The following is a 26335-nucleotide window of genomic DNA, read 5'->3' on the forward strand; positions in this document are numbered from 1 at the left end:
TTTTTTTAATGTCTCCATTTTTCCAGGGAACATTCAATCAATTTAAAAAATTAAGTAATCGATAATTTTTCAGGAGTAAAAACCAGGAAGGAAATCTTCAATTTTTTTAAACATTGCTATTTTTAAAAATATTTTGACAAATTGATTATGTTAAGACTGATTTCCCTTAACTAAAATTTTAATTTATTTATTGGGTTGATCGGAAAATAATTATTATTATTATTTTTTTTTTAATGAAAATGAAATTTGATTTTCTTAAAGTGAATAAATGTTTTATTGAATCATTCATTGCCCATTCTGGACTAATACATCTTGCCATCATTAAGGTGATTCCACGCGCATAAAATTTCTTATCTTAGCCGGAAAGAAAACTGATTCAAGTAATTTCTGACCTCTTTATTTGAAGTAAAGGTTTTATCATCCCAAAAAAAATTGTAGGGATCGAAAGATTGACAATCCATTTCTCGTCACTAGTGATAATACTCTTCAAAATTGGATAATTTTTGTGACATTCGAGACGTTAACGCAACGGCACAAATCTCTTTCCTCAGAAACATTTAGGACTCATTTCTTGAGCTTTGAGATTAAACGTTAGGCTTTTCAAATGATCATAAACAGTCGAATTCGATACATTTATTGTCTCAGTGACAGTGGCGTACGCAGAATTTTTTCAAGGTAGGTGTTCATAATTTTCTGGAACTACTAAAAGAAATTCGAGTATGTAATAAAGCACACTTATTTCCCTAATTTAGACAGCTTGACAATTTTGACTTTTTATTTTGACAACATTGTTCAGTAAAATTTTGATTTGATTTTTTAAATTTAAGAACATAATGTAATATCTTTTGAAAAAAGTCATATGGGTGGGAAGTAACACTTTGAGTGCCACTTTCACATTCATCAGATTTTGTTATGCTAGAAACGTTTTCTTCAACGGAAGTATCACATTTCCGTAGAAACAGAAAAACTTACAACAGAAAAACTTACTAGATGCTGTCACCTCACTAATTTCAGGTCGTGATTTTTTCTCAAAGTAATTAAAAATTGTTCAGTTCTTGAGTTTTGACATCCTAAAGATCCAAGAACAGCATATATATATATATATATATATATATATATATATATATATATATATATTATATATATAAAATATATAATATATATATAAAAATTATAGACATATGAAAATAAGGGGGGTGGGAAATAATAAGTAAAGAAAAATAACAAACAACATTTTATAATAAAAAAAAAAATAATAAAAAATAAAAAAAAATGTTAATTAAAAAACCGGAAAAAAAGCCGGAAAACTATTTATGATCAATTTTTAAAATTATCCAGTATAATATTACCTTGCGCACATCCATTTCGGGCCCATCCTTGGTAACTAACAAATCAAAACTCAGAATAACAAATCACTCCAGCAGTGCAGTAAGAACGACACTTTAAAACCCTCTTGTTACACTCAATTTGCGCTTTTGTTTTCATCTTTTGTTTTCATATTTTGTAATCTGGCAATCTTTCTGCGAAAACATTTTTAAATCATTCTTGAAAAATATATTTTTTTTTTACTTATTATTTCCCACCCCCCTTATTTTCATATGTCTATAATTTTTCTTTGTTTTATTCTTCATTTTGAACTTATCTAATGAGTGCTGTTTACTTGCAGCTTAAGCGCAATAAATGAAACTTATTGTTTTTCTTAACTTTCTTAGTGTTTTCTTGTATTTATTTATATATATATATATATATATATATATATATATATATATATATATATTGGCGCAGAAATATCCGCTATGTTACGATCTCAAAGTTTCGAGCTGGAATGAATAACTTCAACGAGCACAGTATCACCAATGGTATTGTTACTGATTTCTTCACTAGTCGAAATAGGTGACGACGGGTTCGGCGATTGAATGAACTTTTTGTTAAGACAAAACAGATTCAGCGACAAGCTCCGAAAGACAAGCAGCAGAGATAACTCTTAGCCGGACTAACTAACTCCACTAACTAACTATTCAAGTTTTATCAGAGTACCTATACAATGTTGGATATCTGCTCTTTCATCGCTGTAGAAAAATAAATTGGAGGATGGGAAGGGGGTTGCTGAGTTAACAGTAAGTTAAATCTCAGAATGTACAATAGTTGAAAATCATATTTCTAGTCTGGGTTATACATAACAATAAAATCGTAATTTGATACATAATAATAGAAACAATAGAAGATAAAAGAAAAGTAAATTATTTACACTATTCTAGGATTCCAGAATCATCGCGTAAAGACCTCGCGAATGCCAGCCAGTCTTGAAAACTATCGCGAATGGCAGGACAGAAAGAAACCAGTCCGTAACATTATCACGCGAATTTGGTTTCAAAAGTACAACCCTATTATAGTAAATGTTTTTTCAGTATTCTGAGAAATACCGTGAGAAAAAAAAGTAGGCATAAGGCAAATAAAAATATATAGTCTTAAAAAATAATAGCCCGCATAATTTCTACTAAAATTTTCATTTTTGCCATTTTGTCTGAGCTCAAGGGGGGTGTTTAAACCCCTAAACCCCTTCCTTGCGTACGCCACTGCTCAGTGATCTTACAAGTTTTTATTCGATGCTTTACATTAATTAATGATTTTATTGCATCTTTATCAGCTTACATTGGCGTGGTGCATCTAAATCGAAATTTTGAAAACCAGTTTTGGCACAGGTATACTGACAATACATCATCTCTATTCACATCGAAAAATTTCTTCTTGCTTGAACAATCTATTTGCATTTTCGATTGTAAAAATTTAAAATATGCCGAAAATTCTGGTTTTTACTTTCCATTTACAGGGTGTTTATAAAGTCCCTGACCCATTTTGATGTTTAATAACTCATAAAATAATAAAGATAGATTAAAATTAATAATATAAATGGTTAGATAGACTCAAAAAGTTTCATGACCCTTGTCAATGAACTTCCACGCGTGCTCCCTTCGTCGCACGGAGAATATCAAGTAGATAGTCAATTTCACGCCAGGTAGCTGCAAGCATGTCGGCATCCACAGAGGCTATTGCGGTTGTAATTCTGGCTTTTAGGTCATCAATGTTCGACACGATCCTCCTGTAAACATTGTCCTTTATAAATCCCCAAAGAAAAAAGTCCAGCTGCGTTATATCAGGTGATCCGGGTGGCCAAGGAATTGGACCTCCTCGCCCAATCCATTTTCCTGGAAAATGGTCATTCAAAGAACTACGAACGATGATACCCGAATGAGGTGGTGCACAATCTTGTTGCAAAAACACATGTGGATGAAGCTCCTCTAGTTGTGAAAATACGAAGTTTTCCAACATGTCTAAATATACGACTGACGAGACCGTCTTTTCTGTAAAAAAGAAAGGCCCAATGACTCGGTCGTGCATTAGTCCACACCACACATTAACCTTTGGGGAAACCCTTTGTGCCTCACGGTATTTATGGGGGTTTTCAGATCCCCATATACGCACATTATGGCGATTAACAATGCCAGAAACATGAAAGGATGCTTCGTCGGAGAATATTATGCGCTTCAGAAAACCGCAATAGCCTCTGTGGATGCCGACATGCTTGCCGCTACCCTGGCGTGAAATTGACTATCGACTTGATATTCTCCGTGCGACGAAGGGGGCACACGTGGAAGTTCATTGACAAGGGTCATGAAACTTTTTGAGTCTATCTAACCATTTATGTTATTCATTTTAATCTATCTTTATTATTTTATGAGTTATTGTTATTAAACATCAAAATGGGTTCGGGACTTTATAAATTAATACTCTTAATTACTCTAGGGAAAAAAACGAAATTAATTTCTGAACAACCCACTAATTTACACAAATTAAAGTTGTTTACTATTATTTAAAATTTTTTGTAACAATATTTACCTTTATTAATTTATATCTTTTAAGAAAGAAATATTTATAAACTGTCTTAAAAAGTTGTTCTTTTTAAACTTAAATAAACTGTGCAAAATATATTTAATGAAAAAGTTAGAGAATAAAGTAAGTATTACCGGAACAACAAATTAAATATAAACGAAAATGAAGATATAACTAGTCATTCCTCATTATAAGTTAAAATTAAAAGCAAAAAGTCCCAGTATAATAATTCGGAGACTAAGTTTGCACAAAAAGAAATCGTATGAGTTGGAAACCTACTTAAAGTTTATAACCACTTTAAAACTATAATATAATATAATTCTTAAATTCGAAACTTCCAACATTCTATAGTTTCGAAACATATATTAAAAGGTTTTTACATGTATTCAAAAGTATAAAGAAACCAATAAAGTAGCATTTTCAATTAAATTTTTCCGTAAATCTAATTGATTCACCGTTATAAAACGGAATTAAATGTCAAACTGGAGATAGAAATAAGTTCTTTAATCATCAGTAATTTTCTGTTAACAACTAGTGAAAGAATAGATAGTTGATAAAATAAGATTAAAGTTGATAATATAAAGATAACTCTTTCACTGATACTGAAATGATTAAGCCATTGTGTTTTACGCGTTTAACGAACATTTTTGGTCTCAGCTGGAATTTCCTTATGCGAGATGAAAATTTTTTGATTATCATGACTTCAATCAGAATCATAGGAACTGGAAGGATTAAAACTTTGGGTATAATAGTTATAAAAACCTGATATATTTAAAAAGAATTATCATTACTCCAATCGGAATAATAAGGACTGGAACGATTAAAACTTTGGGTATTATAGTTATAAAAACCGGAAATATTTAAAAAGAAATAAGTACTGAATTAATCAAATTTTGACATCAAATTACTTTACTTTAATAAAAAATAAGAAATTAACAGAAAAGTTGATAATGTCACATTTTGCTCTTTTATCTTAACGTATACGTTAAAGTATACTTAAAATAACATATTAGATTCAAGTTGCATTTAAAGCATATACGGTGATTTCAGACATACGTTCATATAACTACGAAGACCAAATATTTTAACTCAAATAAGGAACTACTATTTCATAAAAAGAAAGAATAAAATTTTTAAACAAGAGAAGTATTCAAATAAAAATTCCTCGTTAGAAATTACTCTAAAAATATGGTTAAATAGCAATTTATTTATTTGTTATTCTATCATATTCAACCAAAACAGTCAAAGAATCATTAAAAAAATGGTATTCAAACTGCTAAATGTGAGAAAAATTGCTTATTGACTGTTTTTACTTAATACGGTCAAACAACCAGAACTTTATCCACTCCAACTAGGCCCACCTGCACTTGCAGCTGTATACATACTATAGCCGGAAGAGATGGTTTGTTATCCCCATATCTGGCTGAATGGGATTTCGAAGCGTTTATACAATATCTCTTACATTCCTTCAATGCATAAATAGTTTCCTATGTCCTGCACTCCCTAATTGGTGACCCTGGACTATTGAATTGCGTAACTCTCATTCAAATATAGATCGCAACACCACAGAGCTTTCTAGCACGAAAATGGTGAAGAACAGCATATATTTGGTGTCATGATGAAGAATGATTCACCTGTTCTTCTGCTTTTTTCGAATTTATCCGATGACTTCTGGCAAACAAACGGTCGTGTACCATTCAGAATTGACCGCCCTGCGTTGCTCTAACGCCACTGTTGCCACATGACCGTTAATGCCGAAGAAACAGGCAATCATTTGTTTCGATGTGCTTCTTCCTTGAACAACTTTTGTTGGTTTTGCCTCGTCTTGGAAGACCCATACAGCTGATTGCTGTTTTGTTTCCAGCTCATATGCATAGATTCATGATTCGTCACCTGTGTAGATGTTATACACAGCCTTTGATGTACCTTGAACGTGTTTTTCCAACATTTCCTTGCACCAATCGACACTAGCCTTTTTTTTAGCGTTTGTCAGATTATGCGGGATCCAACGCGAACAAATTTTTTTTACGCTCAAATGTTCATGCAATATTTTATTGATGCTCGTCATACTAATGTCCAAAGACGCCTCTATCTCACGGTATGTCACATGACGATCTTGCTTTATCAGTTCACACACAGCATCGATCTTTTCTGGCACAACAACTGATTTTGGACGACCTGCACGGGATTCGTCCTGGATCGAACATCGACCACGATTAAATTCGTTATACCAATTTTTTACAGTGCTGTAGGATGGCGCTTTATCGCTGAATAAAGAATTAAGTTCATCGAAGCACTCTTGTCTTGACAATCCACGTCGAAAGTTATGAAAAATAATGGCACGAAAATGCTCACGATTCAATTCAATTTTTTGAAAGAGAAGAACTTTTCAATTTACTGTTAACAACACAAATGAAGCTATAATGGTAAATCGTCTGCTGAATTTATGTTTAAAAATATCAAACCTTCGATAAAAATCGTCTGCGGTCGCCTAGCAACACTTACTGTTGCCATGCCAGAAATATAAATAGCAACCCTCGTAACTAATTTCATCCACTTGCCCCAATTGCCGTTTAAATTTATACACCTTCCTGTAAGAAATTCAAAAAGACATTTTTTTAATGTCTCCATTTTTCCAGGGAACATTCAATCAATTTAAAAAATTAAGTAATCGATAATTTTTCAGGAGTAAAAACCAGGAAGGAAATCTTCAATTTTTTTAAACATTGCTATTTTTAAAAATATTTTGACAAATTGATTATGTTAAGACTGATTTCCCTTAACTAAAATTTTAATTTATTTATTGGGTTGATCGGAAAATAATTATTATTATTATTTTTTTTTAATGAAAATGAAATTTGATTTTCTTAAAGTGAATAAATGTTTTATTGAATCATTCATTGCCCATTCTGGACTAATACATCTTGCCATCATTAAGGTGATTCCACGCGCATAAAATTTCTTATCTTAGCCGGAAAGAAAACTGATTCAAGTAATTTCTGACCTCTTTATTTGAAGTAAAGGTTTTATCATCCCAAAAAAAATTGTAGGGATCGAAAGATTGACAATCCATTTCTCGTCACTAGTGATAATACTCTTCAAAATTGGATAATTTTTGTGACATTCGAGACGTTAACGCAACGGCACAAATCTCTTTCCTCAGAAACATTTAGGACTCATTTCTTGAGCTTTGAGATTAAACGTTAGGCTTTTCAAATGATCATAAACAGTCGAATTCGATACATTTATTGTCTCAGTGACAGTGGCGTACGCAGAATTTTTTCAAGGTAGGTGTTCATAATTTTCTGGAACTACTAAAAGAAATTCGAGTATGTAATAAAGCACACTTATTTCCCTAATTTAGACAGCTTGACAATTTTGACTTTTTATTTTGACAACATTGTTCAGTAAAATTTTGATTTGATTTTTTAAATTTAAGAACATAATGTAATATCTTTTGAAAAAAGTCATATGGGTGGGAAGTAACACTTTGAGTGCCACTTTCACATTCATCAGATTTTGTTATGCTAGAAACGTTTTCTTCAACGGAAGTATCACATTTCCGTAGAAACAGAAAAACTTACAACAGAAAAACTTACTAGATGCTGTCACCTCACTAATTTCAGGTCGTGATTTTTTCTCAAAGTAATTAAAAATTGTTCAGTTCTTGAGTTTTGACATCCTAAAGATCCAAGAACAGCATATATATATATATATATATATATATATATATATATATATATATATATATATATATATATATATATATATATATATATATATATATATATATATATATATATATTATATATATAAAATATATAATATATATATAAAAATTATAGACATATGAAAATAAGGGGGGTGGGAAATAATAAGTAAAGAAAAATAACAAACAACATTTTATAATAAAAAAAAAAATAATAAAAAATAAAAAAAAATGTTAATTAAAAAACCGGAAAAAAAGCCGGAAAACTATTTATGATCAATTTTTAAAATTATCCAGTATAATATTACCTTGCGCACATCCATTTCGGGCCCATCCTTGGTAACTAACAAATCAAAACTCAGAATAACAAATCACTCCAGCAGTGCAGTAAGAACGACACTTTAAAACCCTCTTGTTACACTCAATTTGCGCTTTTGTTTTCATCTTTTGTTTTCATATTTTGTAATCTGGCAATCTTTCTGCGAAAACATTTTTAAATCATTCTTGAAAAATATATTTTTTTTTTACTTATTATTTCCCACCCCCCTTATTTTCATATGTCTATAATTTTTCTTTGTTTTATTCTTCATTTTGAACTTATCTAATGAGTGCTGTTTACTTGCAGCTTAAGCGCAATAAATGAAACTTATTGTTTTTCTTAACTTTCTTAGTGTTTTCTTGTATTTATTTATATATATATATATATATATATATATATATATATATATATATATATATATATATATATATATATATATATATATATATATATATATATATATATATTGGCGCAGAAATATCCGCTATGTTACGATCTCAAAGTTTCGAGCTGGAATGAATAACTTCAACGAGCACAGTATCACCAATGGTATTGTTACTGATTTCTTCACTAGTCGAAATAGGTGACGACGGGTTCGGCGATTGAATGAACTTTTTGTTAAGACAAAACAGATTCAGCGACAAGCTCCGAAAGACAAGCAGCAGAGATAACTCTTAGCCGGACTAACTAACTCCACTAACTAACTATTCAAGTTTTATCAGAGTACCTATACAATGTTGGATATCTGCTCTTTCATCGCTGTAGAAAAATAAATTGGAGGATGGGAAGGGGGTTGCTGAGTTAACAGTAAGTTAAATCTCAGAATGTACAATAGTTGAAAATCATATTTCTAGTCTGGGTTATACATAACAATAAAATCGTAATTTGATACATAATAATAGAAACAATAGAAGATAAAAGAAAAGTAAATTATTTACACTATTCTAGGATTCCAGAATCATCGCGTAAAGACCTCGCGAATGCCAGCCAGTCTTGAAAACTATCGCGAATGGCAGGACAGAAAGAAACCAGTCCGTAACATTATCACGCGAATTTGGTTTCAAAAGTACAACCCTATTATAGTAAATGTTTTTTCAGTATTCTGAGAAATACCGTGAGAAAAAAAAGTAGGCATAAGGCAAATAAAAATATATAGTCTTAAAAAATAATAGCCCGCATAATTTCTACTAAAATTTTCATTTTTGCCATTTTGTCTGAGCTCAAGGGGGGTGTTTAAACCCCTAAACCCCTTCCTTGCGTACGCCACTGCTCAGTGATCTTACAAGTTTTTATTCGATGCTTTACATTAATTAATGATTTTATTGCATCTTTATCAGCTTACATTGGCGTGGTGCATCTAAATCGAAATTTTGAAAACCAGTTTTGGCACAGGTATACTGACAATACATCATCTCTATTCACATCGAAAAATTTCTTCTTGCTTGAACAATCTATTTGCATTTTCGATTGTAAAAATTTAAAATATGCCGAAAATTCTGGTTTTTACTTTCCATTTACAGGGTGTTTATAAAGTCCCTGACCCATTTTGATGTTTAATAACTCATAAAATAATAAAGATAGATTAAAATTAATAATATAAATGGTTAGATAGACTCAAAAAGTTTCATGACCCTTGTCAATGAACTTCCACGCGTGCTCCCTTCGTCGCACGGAGAATATCAAGTAGATAGTCAATTTCACGCCAGGTAGCTGCAAGCATGTCGGCATCCACAGAGGCTATTGCGGTTGTAATTCTGGCTTTTAGGTCATCAATGTTCGACACGATCCTCCTGTAAACATTGTCCTTTATAAATCCCCAAAGAAAAAAGTCCAGCTGCGTTATATCAGGTGATCCGGGTGGCCAAGGAATTGGACCTCCTCGCCCAATCCATTTTCCTGGAAAATGGTCATTCAAAGAACTACGAACGATGATACCCGAATGAGGTGGTGCACAATCTTGTTGCAAAAACACATGTGGATGAAGCTCCTCTAGTTGTGAAAATACGAAGTTTTCCAACATGTCTAAATATACGACTGACGAGACCGTCTTTTCTGTAAAAAAGAAAGGCCCAATGACTCGGTCGTGCATTAGTCCACACCACACATTAACCTTTGGGGAAACCCTTTGTGCCTCACGGTATTTATGGGGGTTTTCAGATCCCCATATACGCACATTATGGCGATTAACAATGCCAGAAACATGAAAGGATGCTTCGTCGGAGAATATTATGCGCTTCAGAAAACCGCAATAGCCTCTGTGGATGCCGACATGCTTGCCGCTACCCTGGCGTGAAATTGACTATCGACTTGATATTCTCCGTGCGACGAAGGGGGCACACGTGGAAGTTCATTGACAAGGGTCATGAAACTTTTTGAGTCTATCTAACCATTTATGTTATTCATTTTAATCTATCTTTATTATTTTATGAGTTATTGTTATTAAACATCAAAATGGGTTCGGGACTTTATAAATTAATACTCTTAATTACTCTAGGGAAAAAAACGAAATTAATTTCTGAACAACCCACTAATTTACACAAATTAAAGTTGTTTACTATTATTTAAAATTTTTTGTAACAATATTTACCTTTATTAATTTATATCTTTTAAGAAAGAAATATTTATAAACTGTCTTAAAAAGTTGTTCTTTTTAAACTTAAATAAACTGTGCAAAATATATTTAATGAAAAAGTTAGAGAATAAAGTAAGTATTACCGGAACAACAAATTAAATATAAACGAAAATGAAGATATAACTAGTCATTCCTCATTATAAGTTAAAATTAAAAGCAAAAAGTCCCAGTATAATAATTCGGAGACTAAGTTTGCACAAAAAGAAATCGTATGAGTTGGAAACCTACTTAAAGTTTATAACCACTTTAAAACTATAATATAATATAATTCTTAAATTCGAAACTTCCAACATTCTATAGTTTCGAAACATATATTAAAAGGTTTTTACATGTATTCAAAAGTATAAAGAAACCAATAAAGTAGCATTTTCAATTAAATTTTTCCGTAAATCTAATTGATTCACCGTTATAAAACGGAATTAAATGTCAAACTGGAGATAGAAATAAGTTCTTTAATCATCAGTAATTTTCTGTTAACAACTAGTGAAAGAATAGATAGTTGATAAAATAAGATTAAAGTTGATAATATAAAGATAACTCTTTCACTGATACTGAAATGATTAAGCCATTGTGTTTTACGCGTTTAACGAACATTTTTGGTCTCAGCTGGAATTTCCTTATGCGAGATGAAAATTTTTTGATTATCATGACTTCAATCAGAATCATAGGAACTGGAAGGATTAAAACTTTGGGTATAATAGTTATAAAAACCTGATATATTTAAAAAGAATTATCATTACTCCAATCGGAATAATAAGGACTGGAACGATTAAAACTTTGGGTATTATAGTTATAAAAACCGGAAATATTTAAAAAGAAATAAGTACTGAATTAATCAAATTTTGACATCAAATTACTTTACTTTAATAAAAAATAAGAAATTAACAGAAAAGTTGATAATGTCACATTTTGCTCTTTTATCTTAACGTATACGTTAAAGTATACTTAAAATAACATATTAGATTCAAGTTGCATTTAAAGCATATACGGTGATTTCAGACATACGTTCATATAACTACGAAGACCAAATATTTTAACTCAAATAAGGAACTACTATTTCATAAAAAGAAAGAATAAAATTTTTAAACAAGAGAAGTATTCAAATAAAAATTCCTCGTTAGAAATTACTCTAAAAATATGGTTAAATAGCAATTTATTTATTTGTTATTCTATCATATTCAACCAAAACAGTCAAAGAATCATTAAAAAAATGGTATTCAAACTGCTAAATGTGAGAAAAATTGCTTATTGACTGTTTTTACTTAATACGGTCAAACAACCAGAACTTTATCCACTCCAACTAGGCCCACCTGCACTTGCAGCTGTATACATACTATAGCCGGAAGAGATGGTTTGTTATCCCCATATCTGGCTGAATGGGATTTCGAAGCGTTTATACAATATCTCTTACATTCCTTCAATGCATAAATAGTTTCCTATGTCCTGCACTCCCTAATTGGTGACCCTGGACTATTGAATTGCGTAACTCTCATTCAAATATAGATCGCAACACCACAGAGCTTTCTAGCACGAAAATTCTAGTTTTTCCATTCCTCATGATAGATGGCGCCTCAAGGTTAACTAAATAAGCCGCATTCTGCAGTTCATTTGACAAAAAAAAAACACAACCACAGCCTTACTTCAATGTCCATTACGTAAAGAGAAGCATAACATAACATAACTCTAACTTACAGTTAAAGTTCATTTTTACAGTTTAGAAACAACGCTAGTTTTAAATGGTTACAAAACCGTACAGTCTCGTATTCACGAATTTTTAACCATACCAATTGCAAACGGTTTCAAGACCGTAGAGGTAAAAAAATTTCCTAACCGTAAACTTATCTGTTAATTGGATGGACAAACTGCTGGCTATCTTACCGTAATTTTTGAACGAAAATTCTAACAGTGTAGGGAATATTATGTGCTACATATAAATTAGTTAAACGACGTAAATAAAGCATTATTTTGGACTAATATGGGTGCTTTGTTTACATTGTTCAAGAGAAGTATAATTGACAAATTTATTGCACCCTTTGAAAATAAATTTCTACATCTGCGAATCTCTGCACGATGGTTGTAACTTGAAGATGTTTCTGATTATCGTCTTTTAGCTCTTCTCTTTTTCCTCCGGCAATCCCTGTCTTGTTGCTTGTCACATACGCCTTCCCGCTTTATCATTTTCCTGATTTCAATTCTATTTTAGCTTTTTTTTCCTCTCTTAAACATTAATTTGCAACTCCCAACATGTATGTCTTTTTGTTTTCTTTTTTGTAAGGATTCTAAAAATATATATTAAAGGCGGTCTTTCCGGAACACCCTGTATTAGTTAACTAGCTCACGTAAATCTGTAATGTTCTTCTTAAAATTGTGCAAAAAAAAAGTGTATTTTATTTTAAATACATATGTCAATGGTGGTGCAAGTACCGTATATTTTTTGCCTTGAAATAATATATTTATATTATCATTAATATAGAATATCCTAGCCAGTGGTATTTTTTTATTTTTATGGTGAGCTACTATAGATAATAAATAAGTTGTTTTAAGGTAAAGGAATTACTTTATATAAGCAATAGTTTTTTGGCAGTTTAAACTTATTATTAATAGAAATATTGCATTTGATCTGCACGTTTTATTAATAAATTATTTATACGATCGAACGATATTAATTTATTTTCATTGAATTTACTGAATAAAATAATTAACTAGCTCTTTCTTTTCGTTATACTTGTTTTAATTACTAAATTTTCTTAAAGCAATTTAGTGTATCTAGTGCAAATTATATATTATTTGATTGTATCACGTCATTTTGGATATATAAGGAGAAAATATATTATATGTATCGATTTTAAAACATGTAAATGTATCTTATTCATAGAAATCAGTAAAAGACGATTAAAAAAAATAATAAATTAACGTAATAATGTATTATTTATAAGTTAATAAGTTAATTGTTCGGTTAAATTCAATGAAAAGTTTTGAATTTTATTCAGTTTCACGAATAATTGATCCACTTGTAACGATGTAAAATTAGCGAATAAAATCTCATTTTTAATAAAAATTTTAAAATTTTAATTTTTGAAATACATTGTTCGTATTACTTAAAAATAAAAATGTAAACAAGCAAATTTATTATTTCTGTTAAAAAAATTCAAAATTTATCTATGAATATCTTTCTGTCTAAAGATTTATTTGCCTAATATTTCGAAATTTTTATACTTTATGTCAAAATTTATACTTCATATTATATCAAAATGTATAATAATATATGTTACATAAATAAATATATGTCGAAATTTAAACTTATAATTTTTCTTTCACATTTAAAAAATGTTTTACATTAAGTTAAAAATTTATGAGTAACCTTTTTACTAAGCCAACTTCTTCATATAAATGGCGTTTCTTACATAAGGAGTCCGGAGAAGGAAATAGTTAAAAATTTTATATCTGGTATTAAAAAGAAAACTATGAGTAATTTAAAATTTTTAAAAATGTTATAATTTTTTGCATCATCTTAAAATACTTCGAACAATTTGAAATTTCTTTCAATAAATTTCCGTTACATTTAGCAAAAACATTTCTAATTATAATTTTAATGGTAAAAACAGGTGTTAATCGAAACTGAAAAACAGAAAGCGGAAGTTTTGTTTTAACTTTTATTTTCACTGTAATTTTTTTCACCTTCGTAAATAGGAGGAAAATAAAAACTTAAATCTATCTACAAGGTCATTTCACATTATGGGATTTTAAAATCTTGCACGTGGCTATTTTTATTGGCAATCGTACACGTGTTACAAGTTAAACGTTATTTATCAAACATTTCTTATGTTAAACATTCGTAAAGTACTTTTATTTAAATATTCGCTTCATGATCTATCTTAATATATCACGTGGAGATAATTTCCTTTTAAAGAATAAAAAGAAAGAGCATCATTCGAGACAAAAATCTCTAAGCGCAATAAATCTTTTTAAACTGTCGGCATTTAAGAAAAATAAAATGTTACATTAAAAAATCCTGTAATTTTCTGTAAGAAAAAATCTAGATTTAAATGAAGAGAGTAGACATTAAATATTTTCCGAAAATTTTAAAAATTGTGTTTTATTTTTTAATTATTTTACTGTACAAATCATAAATTGTAACATTTTAAAAAAGATATTTATTTGAACATGGTTAGCAACAGCGAACTATTACCGTTTATTCTGTGAAAATACGTTATTTTCAATTTATAAATTTTTATTTCGCGACATTTTCGTGTTGTAATTAATTAAGAGTTCAACTAAATTAATAAGAAAGTTTTAAAACTGCACTAAGTCTGATACTGTAAAGAATAATATAAATGGGGAGAAAGTTTTGAACAGTTTATTTATTTATTTAAAAAAACATATTTTCCATATTTAAAAACTCATATGGTGTAAATAAACAGTGCTTCAGGAATAATTATACAATTTTCAAATTCATTAATCTGAAACTAAAAATATTCAGAATAAACTAAAAAATATATAAAACTTTTAAAAATTCAAAAATTTTTGTTCAAAGTTTAAGAAATATTTGAATAATGCTTTGAAAACTCCATTCTTATCATATTTAAAATTTAAATATGATAAGAATGGAGAATTTACACCAATCCAAGTAATAGATCCAAAAAAAATTTTGAGAGTTCCTATTTTTTTCCGACTTCTTTCAATCTATGTTCTATCATTTTGGATTTTGGCAGGTTAAATGGTTGTTCCTATTTTCATTTTGCTTAATTTTAAAAAAAAATTTAGCTGGGCCCATCTCCCCTCCATTTAATCACCTAACAAAATGTCCAGCGCATAGAGCATATGCGCACTAAAAGCATTAAGCAAAGGAATTTATTAGTATAATCTTAAAGTGTTATTCACTACTTATATAACTCATTCAAGAAAAATATATGCGCAACTTATATAATTGATTTGACGATGTGTTATTTATAAAAGGCTTATAAAATTGATTCAAAGAGTTTTCCTTTATTTATATAACATATTTTAAAAATCCTACGCATGATTCGCCCGTATACATACATTTTATGGAAGAAGTAGCAGAATTAAAATTAACAAATCTTAAATTAAGAATTAAGTTTAAGGAACAGTAATACTTAAGGAAAAACATTTTGAGTTTCCATCGTTACTGCCACCCAAAAGATCTTCAAAAACTCATTAACGTGCAAAAATTTTATAATTCTGCCGAAAGATTTACAATTCTTTTTGTAAAAGCATTTTTAAAGCAGTGTAAGGAGTGAATTTCAAACACACTATTTTTTATAAAATTTAATTCCTTAGCTGAGTTTCTTCAGAAATAATTTCGTGACTCAATAAAACTAATAAAAAGCGCCAAAAATAGTAAAAAAATGTAGTTATCCTAAAACAAGGATATTCTTCATCACAGATGTATAAAAATGTTTAATTAGGCATTTTTTTAAAGTTTACAGTTGCAATATCCTTTAAGAATGTCGTAATTTTAAAACGGTCATTTCTCCTTAGTCTTTAACTTAGGATTTTTCCTAAGTCTTTAAGTTCGGAAAAAAGTACAATTTCATTTTATCACATTTCGAATCAAAGGTATTAAATATTGGGAGAAGTGCGAAAGGCTGTAGCACAAGCTGATTGTAAAAAGAGAAGAAAAAAACGTACTACGGTGTTAGCCTGACAATAAATAAACCGTAATCTCTCAATATCGACAACTGTGAAGATTTTGGGAACAGTTTAATCAATGCATACAGGGAGTAGTTTATAGTTTGTCTATTGAACGAACTACTCTCGCCACAAAGTCCAAGACCGTCTGCTGCTATGGAAACAAGAAATAGTGCATTTTAAAGGAGGAGCTTCCTTCTCCCCTGATTTTCTTTCTCTCATCCAACACCCCTACTTGAAATAGAAACCTCGTATCCATAGTCACAGCTTCCATTCCAGATGAATGACCAGGGGAGTTCTTTACATAGACAAACTATGCAAACCACATGTTATCGATGGCATTCGAACCGAAGTTATTCCTGTCAAAACATGTGCTCAATCCCCTGACCTATTACAGGCTGGATTGAAGAAATAGTCGCGTGTAAGACTAACTACAAATAACTGCTTTCAGAAGTTAAACAGTGATCTCAAGAATTTACACGTTATAACCTAAAAGCACTTTTCATATTTTCAATCACTACTGCCTTATTTTTCAATTTTACAAAACTAAATTTCTATAAAAATTTTATTTAATTTTAAAAATTTACTTAAAATTTTTTAAAATACTTCTTATTATTAGGTAACTGAATAATGAATCATTCAAGGAGCGAGTTATGTTGACACATTAAATTTAAAAAATTTTAAAATTTCATTTTTGTACAATATATACAATTTTGAACAATATTTTTGACTTTTAAAAGCAATGTATTTGACTCTTGTAATATAATTTAAATGTCAGAGTAAAGGAACCTAAATAAATCGAATATGAAAATTGTTATTTTTGCAACAATAAGCACCAATTTAGGAAAAAAATTTTAGAGAATATTCAAGTATTTTGTGATTTATCATATTTGATGAATAAAAAAGCGAACCTAAATTATTAAAAATTTTAAATGCAGTTTGTGTTGTTACACCTGAATTCACATTACCATAATAAATCTCATAATGTAATTAATAAATTTTTTTCAATTTGAGAAACATAATATCACGTCAATATGAATAATAACTCAACATATGAAATAATAGGTAAAAATAAGCCAACTCTAACTCCACAGCATCAAACATTAAGCCAAGTTATGAAATTTTGTTAAATAAGGTCCGGGATACTTTTTGGAATTTTTTTTTCTATTGGATTTTTGCTCTTTTATACTATTTAATAAGTATACAAAATTCGTTAACAAATCTTCTTTAAGGCATTTAAGAAAAAATTTAAAGTACAAAACAATTTCGAGTTCAAAACTTTTTTTAAATTTTTAATATAACTGAAAATATGCATTTATAAATGAAAACAATGTTTGACATAATTTAGTTAAAATTATCTGAACATTATTTTTTTAATATATTTGTTAAAAGCATTTTAAAAAAATTAAAAACATTTTAAAAATTTACAAATATTTTTTCCTTTTATTATTTTAAAAGGTTACATATACACGCTAAATTTCACATCATTATCTTTTTTTTAGATTTTAAAGTATGAAGTAACTTAAAAATTAAAAAAAAAAATGATCAATGCAAAAAGAAGTATTCAGAGCTTCAAGACCACTTGAATTTCATGGTGAGAAAAAAAGGAAACAAAGTCTTCTCTCTCGTTTTAATTCAGATAGAAACTGGGGAAAATTAAAATAATATATATAGTATATGCGTGCTCCAAATTTCAATAATGTATCATGTTTAGTGTTAGAGATATCTCACTTCAAAATAAAAAATAAAAAAGAGATAATTGGCAAAAAGATAAATCAAAGCATCAGCATCTTTCCAATGAGAGGAAATTCGATGAGAAGAAAAAACGAAACTAAGGGTTTACTTCTGTTTTAATTCAAGCATAAACACAATTTTTCCCAATTTTTTTTAAAAAAATACTAATTAAAAGTCTTCTTCTTCAGACAATAAAACAATTTCCTTAATTTTCAAAATTTTTGTATCCCGGATTTCTTAAAAAAATATAAAAACTAATAAATTATATAAAAACTAATTAAACAGTATATTAATCATACCTTGGATTCAATTGTTCAAAGTATTGGCAAGACAAAATCTTCTTTCGACTATAATAAATAGATGAACAATATTCAAACACACTCTAAATTTCATGAGTTTGGTGTTTTTAGTTTTTGAGATAGATTACTTTGAAATTGAAAAAAAAAAATAATAATTGCGAAGAAGTATTCAATGCTTCACAACTCCTTGAAATTCATTGCGAGAAAGAAACAAAACTAAGTATTTTCCAGCGTTTTAATTTAGATACAATCTGCAGAAAATGAAAGTAAAATATATAATCCATTCATGATCCAAATTTACTTAATATACCTTTTTTAGCCTTGGAGATATCTGATTTCAAAATAAAAATAAAAAAGATATAATAGGCAAAAAAAAAAAAAAAATTCAAAGCATCAGCATCTCTTTAACGAGAGGAAATTCGATAAGAATACAAAACGAAACTAAGTATTTAATTCCGATACAAACACAATTTTTCCCCAATTGAAAAAAATAAAAATAAAAGAAAGTCATACTTTTTAACAATAAAAGTAATCCCTTAATTTTCAACTTTTTTGTATCCCAAATCTCTTAAAAGAATAAGAATAAAAAAAATATATGGATTAATGTAAAAACTAATAAAAGAATATATCAATCATACCTTGGATTCATTGGCTCAAAGTATTTGCAAAACAAATTCTTCCCTCGTCTATTACAAATGGTTGCAACATGTTCATACCGACCAGGCATCTTCAAGGATTTTTAGTTTCAAGTGGTCAGATATAAACAAACTACATTCAAAATTCGAGAGTATTTTGGAAAATAATAGACAATAATAATTTTTCAAACTTGTATAGAGCCCTTTATATACCACCGGAAGCCCCGCCTTTTATAATAAAGCACTTACAATCTGAAATCAGCCAATCAGCATTGAGAGAGTAAATGAGAAAGATTTTAGAGGAAATTAAGGATAATATTCATATAAAGACTAAATAATTTCAACCAGAAGAGGAAAACTCTTTTTATTTAAGTTTCTGGGAAGAAGAAAATATTTTTCTCTCGCGTTACATAAGTAATATATTTTTATTTTTTTCATATTTAAAAAAAGTATTTCTGCATTTTTATTTTCGCATCCTATTTTTAAACTTAAAACCATATTTATTTATATTTTAAATGAAGCTTTTAGAATAGAAAATTAAAATTTTGAAAAATGTTAAAAAATTGTTGCATTATCTCGTGTATCTATCTATCTATCTATCTATCTATCTATATATATATATATATATATATATATATATATATAATCTTTATTAATATAGGACTCATTAGATTATCAATACGGTAATAATCTTTTATTGAAAAAAGACATACTTATATTACATATTACATTCTACGCAGCAACAAAGTAATATCTATTTAAGTTATATTAAAAAGTGATGAGAAATAATCATATCAATCAAAATTTACAAGTCAATTGAATTTTATAAATTTTAACTCCAATAAGTTTTTAAACAATTTGAAGTATTTTCATTTTAAGTTTTAAAAAATTTAATTTTATTTACAGTGGTCCTATTTGTTCATTTTTTTTTCGAAAAAAAGAAAGAAGTTTTTATTACTAAAGATGGGACAAAACTATTTCCATTAAATTTTGTTGCATATCAATAAATTTCTCATTAGAATAAATAATTTTTTTTTAAATTTGCTCATAATGCCCAAAAAATTAAATATATTTTTTGTTCAAATCATTTAGTTTAATAAAATATTATATTGTCAAAAGATTTGTAATATTACACTTTCACTGTAAAGTAATGTTACATTTTCACTCCGAAGATGACAGTTCCAATTATGCATTTGTACAGTATGGGAAAAAAACGGACTACTCAGAATAGTTTTTGATCTAATGAGTGGATCTTCACATTCTAGGATCAAAGATGTGACCTTCAAAGAAGTTAATTCAAATATGCTATTTAGTTAGTACAGACGATATTTTATAAGTTTCAAAATCAAACACAAAAATACACTTTCTGTGAATAAACATACCCTTTTTTCAACAGATTCAGATTCCTGACCCCTAAGACATAGGGGTAGCCACAATGTGAGAAATATTGACCCAAAATTTTGGTCTGCAGAGCGGAGCAAAATTTGGACCCCTTAATGTTAATTTAACCATTCGAAAACATTTTAAGCGAATTGAAAAATGTTTTCACACAATTATAAAATTTGTTTATCTGACGATAATTCCATGCAAGGAATAATTTTTTGTAAATATTTATTACTTTATTTAATAATAGTCGAACACATTTTGAATTGCTAGGTGTACAATTTTTTACATCATTTTAAGGAATATACTTTTACAAGGCAAAGTATGAAATTTGAACTTAATCGGACGAGTAGTTCGCGAGAAATCGAATTTTTAAAAAGCGGTATACATAAAAATTGATTTCTCAGAAACTATTCGACCGATTTCACTTCGCATGTTTATTCAGGGAAAAAAAATTTTATGTCTGATTTCGTAACTTAAGATATCGTGCGCACTAATTAATTAGCATATTTGAGGTCACCCCTTCGAACCTTTGACATTGAGTCCTGGAATACGAATATCCGATCATTAGAACAAAACTTATGCAGATTGGTCTATTTTTTCCCGCACTGTACGTCGTAGTATAATGGTATAAAAGTTGATTCAATGAACATCAATCTAACTTCAACCACTTTTTTTTTTTGGATAACTCAAAATCCAAACCTAATTGGAACATGTTGGAAAGGCACATCTGACACCAACCTCCTAGTCTGTCTAATTTACAGGATTTTAATGTCTATATAGCCAACGTATCCAATGCAGGACATTTTCTGAGTATAAATGCACTTCAGAAAGAAATGCTTCCTGTAGAATCAATGTCTCACGACTACGAACCGTGTCCTCTGCTGTCTAATTTACTGGATTTTAAAGTCTATTTAGCCAACGTATCCAATGTAAGACATTTTCTGAATATAAATGCACTCTAGAAAGAAATGCTTACTGTGGAATCGATGCCTCACGACTACGAACTGTGTCCTCAGTCTCCTCTGTCTAATTTACAGGATTTTGAAGTCTATATAGCCAACGTATCCAATGCAAGACATTTTCTAAATATAAATGCACTCCAGAAAGAAATGCTTCCTGTAAAATCGATGCCTCACGACTACGAACCGTGTCCTCTTCTGTCTAATTTACAGGATTTTAAAGTCTATATAGCCAACGTATCCAATGCAAGACATTTTCTGAATATAGAGCACTGCAAAAAGAAATGCTTCCTGTAGAATCGATACCTCACGACTACGAATCGTTTCAAAAGAGAATCAAAAAATATTCATCTAAGGTTCCTAATTCATAGGCCAGTGTGTTCATTATACGCACACATAAAAGAGTTTTTAAAATGCTACTTAACACCTCAACACACTCTTCCACTAGACCAGAGGTCGCCAAAGTGGTCTATATAGACCCCCAGGGGTCTATTAACAAAATTGGGGGTCGATCTGAGCCAGGGGGTCGAATGGGGGTCAATCCGAATCGGAAGGGTCGAAGAGAAAGCAGTTCTTAATACGTAAATCCCAAATATCTAATTGAGTATGTAAAATTTGTGAATTTTTTTTATAATTGACTTAATATCAGTTTCTTTATAGAACATAAATTAATAAACGCATCATCAAAAACGTGGACATCAACCTGCAAGATGAGTTTGCTGAATTATTATCGGATCTTGAAGCAAAGACGCTTTTTAAAAATTTAACAATAAGTAAATTTTGACAAATATAAATATAATGCAAAAATATGTAGAACTTTATGAAATAGCTCAGCCTTTTTATGCTAGCTTTTCCAAATTCCTATTTTCCAAATTCCTAATTGAAGCTGGTTTCAGTCATGTAAATTCAATCTTAACTAGGTACAGAAATAAATTAAATGTGGAGTTACGAGGGGATTTAAAATTAAAATTGACCAATTTTGAACCCAATATAGCGAACCTTGAAAAAAAAACACCAGGCACACTCATCTCATTGGATAAGAAGCAATAAATCTGTAGTTACTTTACTTATTATTTCTACTTATTTACAATTACTTATTATTTAATAAATACTAAGGTATTTAAATTTCAACATCAATATATTTTTCATTCAACATTTCAACATTAATATATTTTTACAAAACGATAAAAGTTCAGGAGCAACAACTACAGATTATCTTATAATTCTTAGTATTTCTTAATCACTGATTTTTCTTTGATTGCATTTTTAGTTACAAACTTTATAAGAAAAATGATATTATCATTAGATGTTTTAGAAGCGAAACAGCATTCTGATATTTTCAAATTATCAATTTTTCACTTTTACTTTAGCCGCCTTTGTACAATGCGGGGAAAAAAGGACCATTCTCGATAACTTTTAAATAAATAATCGGATTTTCACGTTCTCAGACGATATATTAAGATCCGAAATCAGACACAAAAACACACTTTCTCTGATTAAACATAACTTTTTTTCAACCGATTTGGGTTTGTGACCCCCAAAATATAGAGCATAGCTGCAATTTGGGAAATGCGGTCTCAATAGTTTGGTCATGCAAGCTGTCAAAAATTTAAACCCCTTAATGTAAATTTTACTTTTTGCGTATTTCGCCATATCTCGAGAATTTTTGAAGCGAATTCAAAAATGTTTTTACACAATTATCAAATTTTTGTATCCAAAGACAATCCATGTAAAAAAATAACTTTTAGTAAACATTTATTATTTTCATTTTTTTAATTAATAATAGTCGAAACAATTTTTAATTGTAAAATAAACATTCCTTACATTAGTTTAAAAGGAATAAAATTTTTCATGACAAAATCCAAAATTTGCCTGAAATCGATCGAATAATTCCTGAGAAATCCTATTTTAAGAATACGACTTTTTTATTTTGAAGGTCCGATTATTAGACCACAGATTATGCAGGATGGTCCGTTTTTTTTTTTTTTTTTTTTTTTTTTTTTTTTTTTTTTTACTTTGCGCACTGTACATTTTATCCGCACAAACGGATTCACAGCTTTGCAGTTCTGCATTAACTTTCCTGCGTTCCATGACATTTGCCCTAAATTCGCCCTCCCGAACTTACAACTTTTATGCTCTATCAATGGATAACCTCATATAGCGGATTTTAAAAAAATATGACTCATTACGCATTCAAACTGTAGAGAAGAGTGGGGTCAATTGTATCATTTTTTACTTAACTATTTTTAACTAACAAAAGATCCCATATATAATTAGTATTAACTGACAGACGAGTAAAGTAGACTATCCTCTACTAGAAAAAAAAATACCTTATTTTAAATGTTATTATATTAGTTATTAACAATTTTTGACAGTCGTGCACTTGTTACAATTGTCCCCACTTACGGGGTCAATTGTAACAGTTCATAAATTCAACTAAAACATAGTTAATTATACATATTATCATAGTTAGTATCAAAATAGTAGTGATATTTTAGGAGTAAAAATAATTATGAGCAGAGACCTAAAGAGTTAAACTTTTAACTTTAAGGGGTTACAAATTTTAATTTATGCTGCGAAAGGTGACAAATAAAATAATGCACATGCAATATAATATAAATGATATAGGAAACTATTGGTGGTTCTTAAAGAATTAAGTAATGGTTTGTAAACATAAGATTATTTATTTTCAGCTGTTACAATCGTCCCTTTACTTATTGTTACAATCGTCCCCAAGACGCCATTTCAGCTTCATTTGTTAAAAACAAAGCTAGTTAATTAAATAAACTATTTTTTTTATTGAAATGTTAATTAAGGTGTCCACTAGGACTGGGCTATAAATCGATATATCGCGACATATCGATTTAACGCCTGTATCGGCAGGCTGATACAGCGACTTTCGTTCCAGGCGATGCATCAGAAATCTGATTTAAGCCGTCGAGTAAAGAAGACGAACGATATAGCGATATACGATATAACGATACAAGACACGCAAGGATCTCTTACGTTCCGATGCCAACTCGCGCTGGGGAAGACGATGTTCGTTTCGTTATATTGAAACGGCCTTGATTGATGAGCGGTAGAATCAGAATCAGTTTTGAGAACATATATCGTGATCTCGCATGTTCGTTTCCGCACCTCTTAGTTTTTTTTTTCTTCTTTGTCGCGACCAGATCGTTTCTTGTAGATTATTTTCAGTGGGACTGACTTTATGATCGCCGTCGTTACCTTGTTCTGAACGTAATCTATTATTGAAAAGAATACATAAAGAAGTGTTTCTTAATTAATTAGGTAAATTTTTTTTTGAAACAAAACTTTTTTTTTTTATTTTTAAATTTGAAAATTAATTTTGATATTATATGTTTAAGTATTATTTTACATTATTGAATTTATTAGAAATGGAAATCTAATTTAAGGTGCCCATAAAGAATTAAATTAAAAAATAATTAAATTTGTTAGGCTATTTTCTACTTTATTTTAATTTATTGAAATTTTTTTGGATAAAATAATAATTTCATGGGTTTTTATTACTGATTTTATATTTATAAATCTTTAGTTGTTTTCATTTTTATAAATAAAATTATAACAAAACTTATTTTTCCTCTTTTGGATTTGGACATAAGTCAATCAACTTTGTTTATTCAAAAAAATTTGTAATGTTTGCGATTGCGACTTCTTTTTTTAAAATCATTTAGCACTTCGTTTTATTAAAGAGTATAATCGTGTTTTTTAATTTTCTTTCAATATTGTCAGTTGAATATATTATCGAATATCATAATTCTTTTGTTTTTATTTTTAAGAAATTAAACCTTACTTTGTTTTTCCGTTCAGAATTCGGTAATTATTCAATTTAACTTTAATATTTATGTGAAATAATAAATATTGTTGTTTTAAAAGTGTTTTTTTTTTTGTTTAATTTATTTAGCACTTTGCTTTAAGCATAGAAATAATTTTTAACGAACTTATTTTTTAATTTTTTTTTCTATATTCTTAGGTAAATATATTGATAAATTTCAATTTCACTTATTTTTTTATTATTTATATTTAAACTAAGAAATCTTTCGTTATTTGCGCGATCATTTTTAGAAAATATAACATTAATATCTTTCTTAAGCAAAACACATACATCAAATTCATAAATTGATTTAAATCAATCTGAGTATGAAGTTGTGATAGAAATCCGACTTTCTGCGCCTTACAAGTAAATGAATTTCAAAAATACTATATCGCGATACATCGCTATATCGCGATGCAAAACTGACGATGCATCACGATATAAAATTTCTTATATCGCCCAGTCCTAGTGTATCCACTTACATATTCGGTTAATAATTTTTATTTGTTTAAACAAAATTACTTTGTTACAATATAATATTCTAATACCAGAAAAAAGTACTTACGTAGCGTGAAAATATCTTTTGTGATGTAACAATAAAGGAAACGAAGGAAATAAAAATAAAAATATCATCACCGAAGCCGACGTCTTCAGGGGGTAGAGGCCCCGGTTAGAAGTAATGTAGATTCTCCGATACTTATCCTATTCTGTGGGCCCTAAAATACTTATTTCCATAGTAACTATAATAGGTATATTGATAGCTATCTTAGTATTTATAGTACCTATTAAAGCAGCACCAATTAACATAACATCAGAAATACGTACAACTTAAAAAATCTTCTTTCTCCCAATTATTATTTTTTAATTGAATATAACAAGGGGCTCATCAACAAACAACTAATCTGCGCACACTTAAAATGTTAGGTGATGTATCCAAAACATTAAGCTAACAATATTTGGCAAAATTAATAGCAACTTTTTCATAAAAATTGACATGACTCAATGGAGACAGACTAAATCAACATATTAACGAACCACAAAGGTAGATGGTCAAATTTTATTTTTCTCCCTGTTCGCAGAGATAACATTGCTGATGCAAATTATACAGTTGTAAAAACTGATTAGTGTTCCATTGTCATGGAACTTCCCAAGTGATTTTAACTACAATTTTGTGCAATTGGTGACATTTTTCCAAATAGATGAAAATTTTTAAAATCAAAGCCTTATTCTCATTTTTTGCTTTTTTTTTAGCCTTATAATGCAGCATTGGAGTAAGTTTTTAAATTC

At 29.1% G+C, this 26335-nt stretch overlaps 1 protein-coding gene across 2 annotated transcripts in view; it reads right to left on the reverse strand.

Moving 5' to 3' along the window:
* The window catches only part of LOC107456098 (monoglyceride lipase), an 87615-nt gene extending 68554 nt beyond the window's left edge, over positions 1-19061 (reverse strand). Inside the window, exon 1 of one of the 2 annotated variants that reach the window (XM_071187562.2) lies at positions 18872-19061. In XM_071187562.2, coding sequence (XP_071043663.1) covers positions 18872-18960 — 89 coding nt within the window. In that variant the 5' untranslated portion in view covers positions 18961-19061. The remainder of the gene's footprint in view (positions 1-18871) is intronic. The other variant, XM_071187561.2, reaches the window with a different exon arrangement.
* Positions 19062-26335: the final 7274 nt, after the last annotated feature.

Source organism: Parasteatoda tepidariorum, chromosome 11, assembly GCF_982258835.1.
Source record: "Parasteatoda tepidariorum strain Cologne lab strain chromosome 11, Ptep-v5.0, whole genome shotgun sequence".
Taxonomy (NCBI): domain Eukaryota; kingdom Metazoa; phylum Arthropoda; class Arachnida; order Araneae; family Theridiidae; genus Parasteatoda; species Parasteatoda tepidariorum.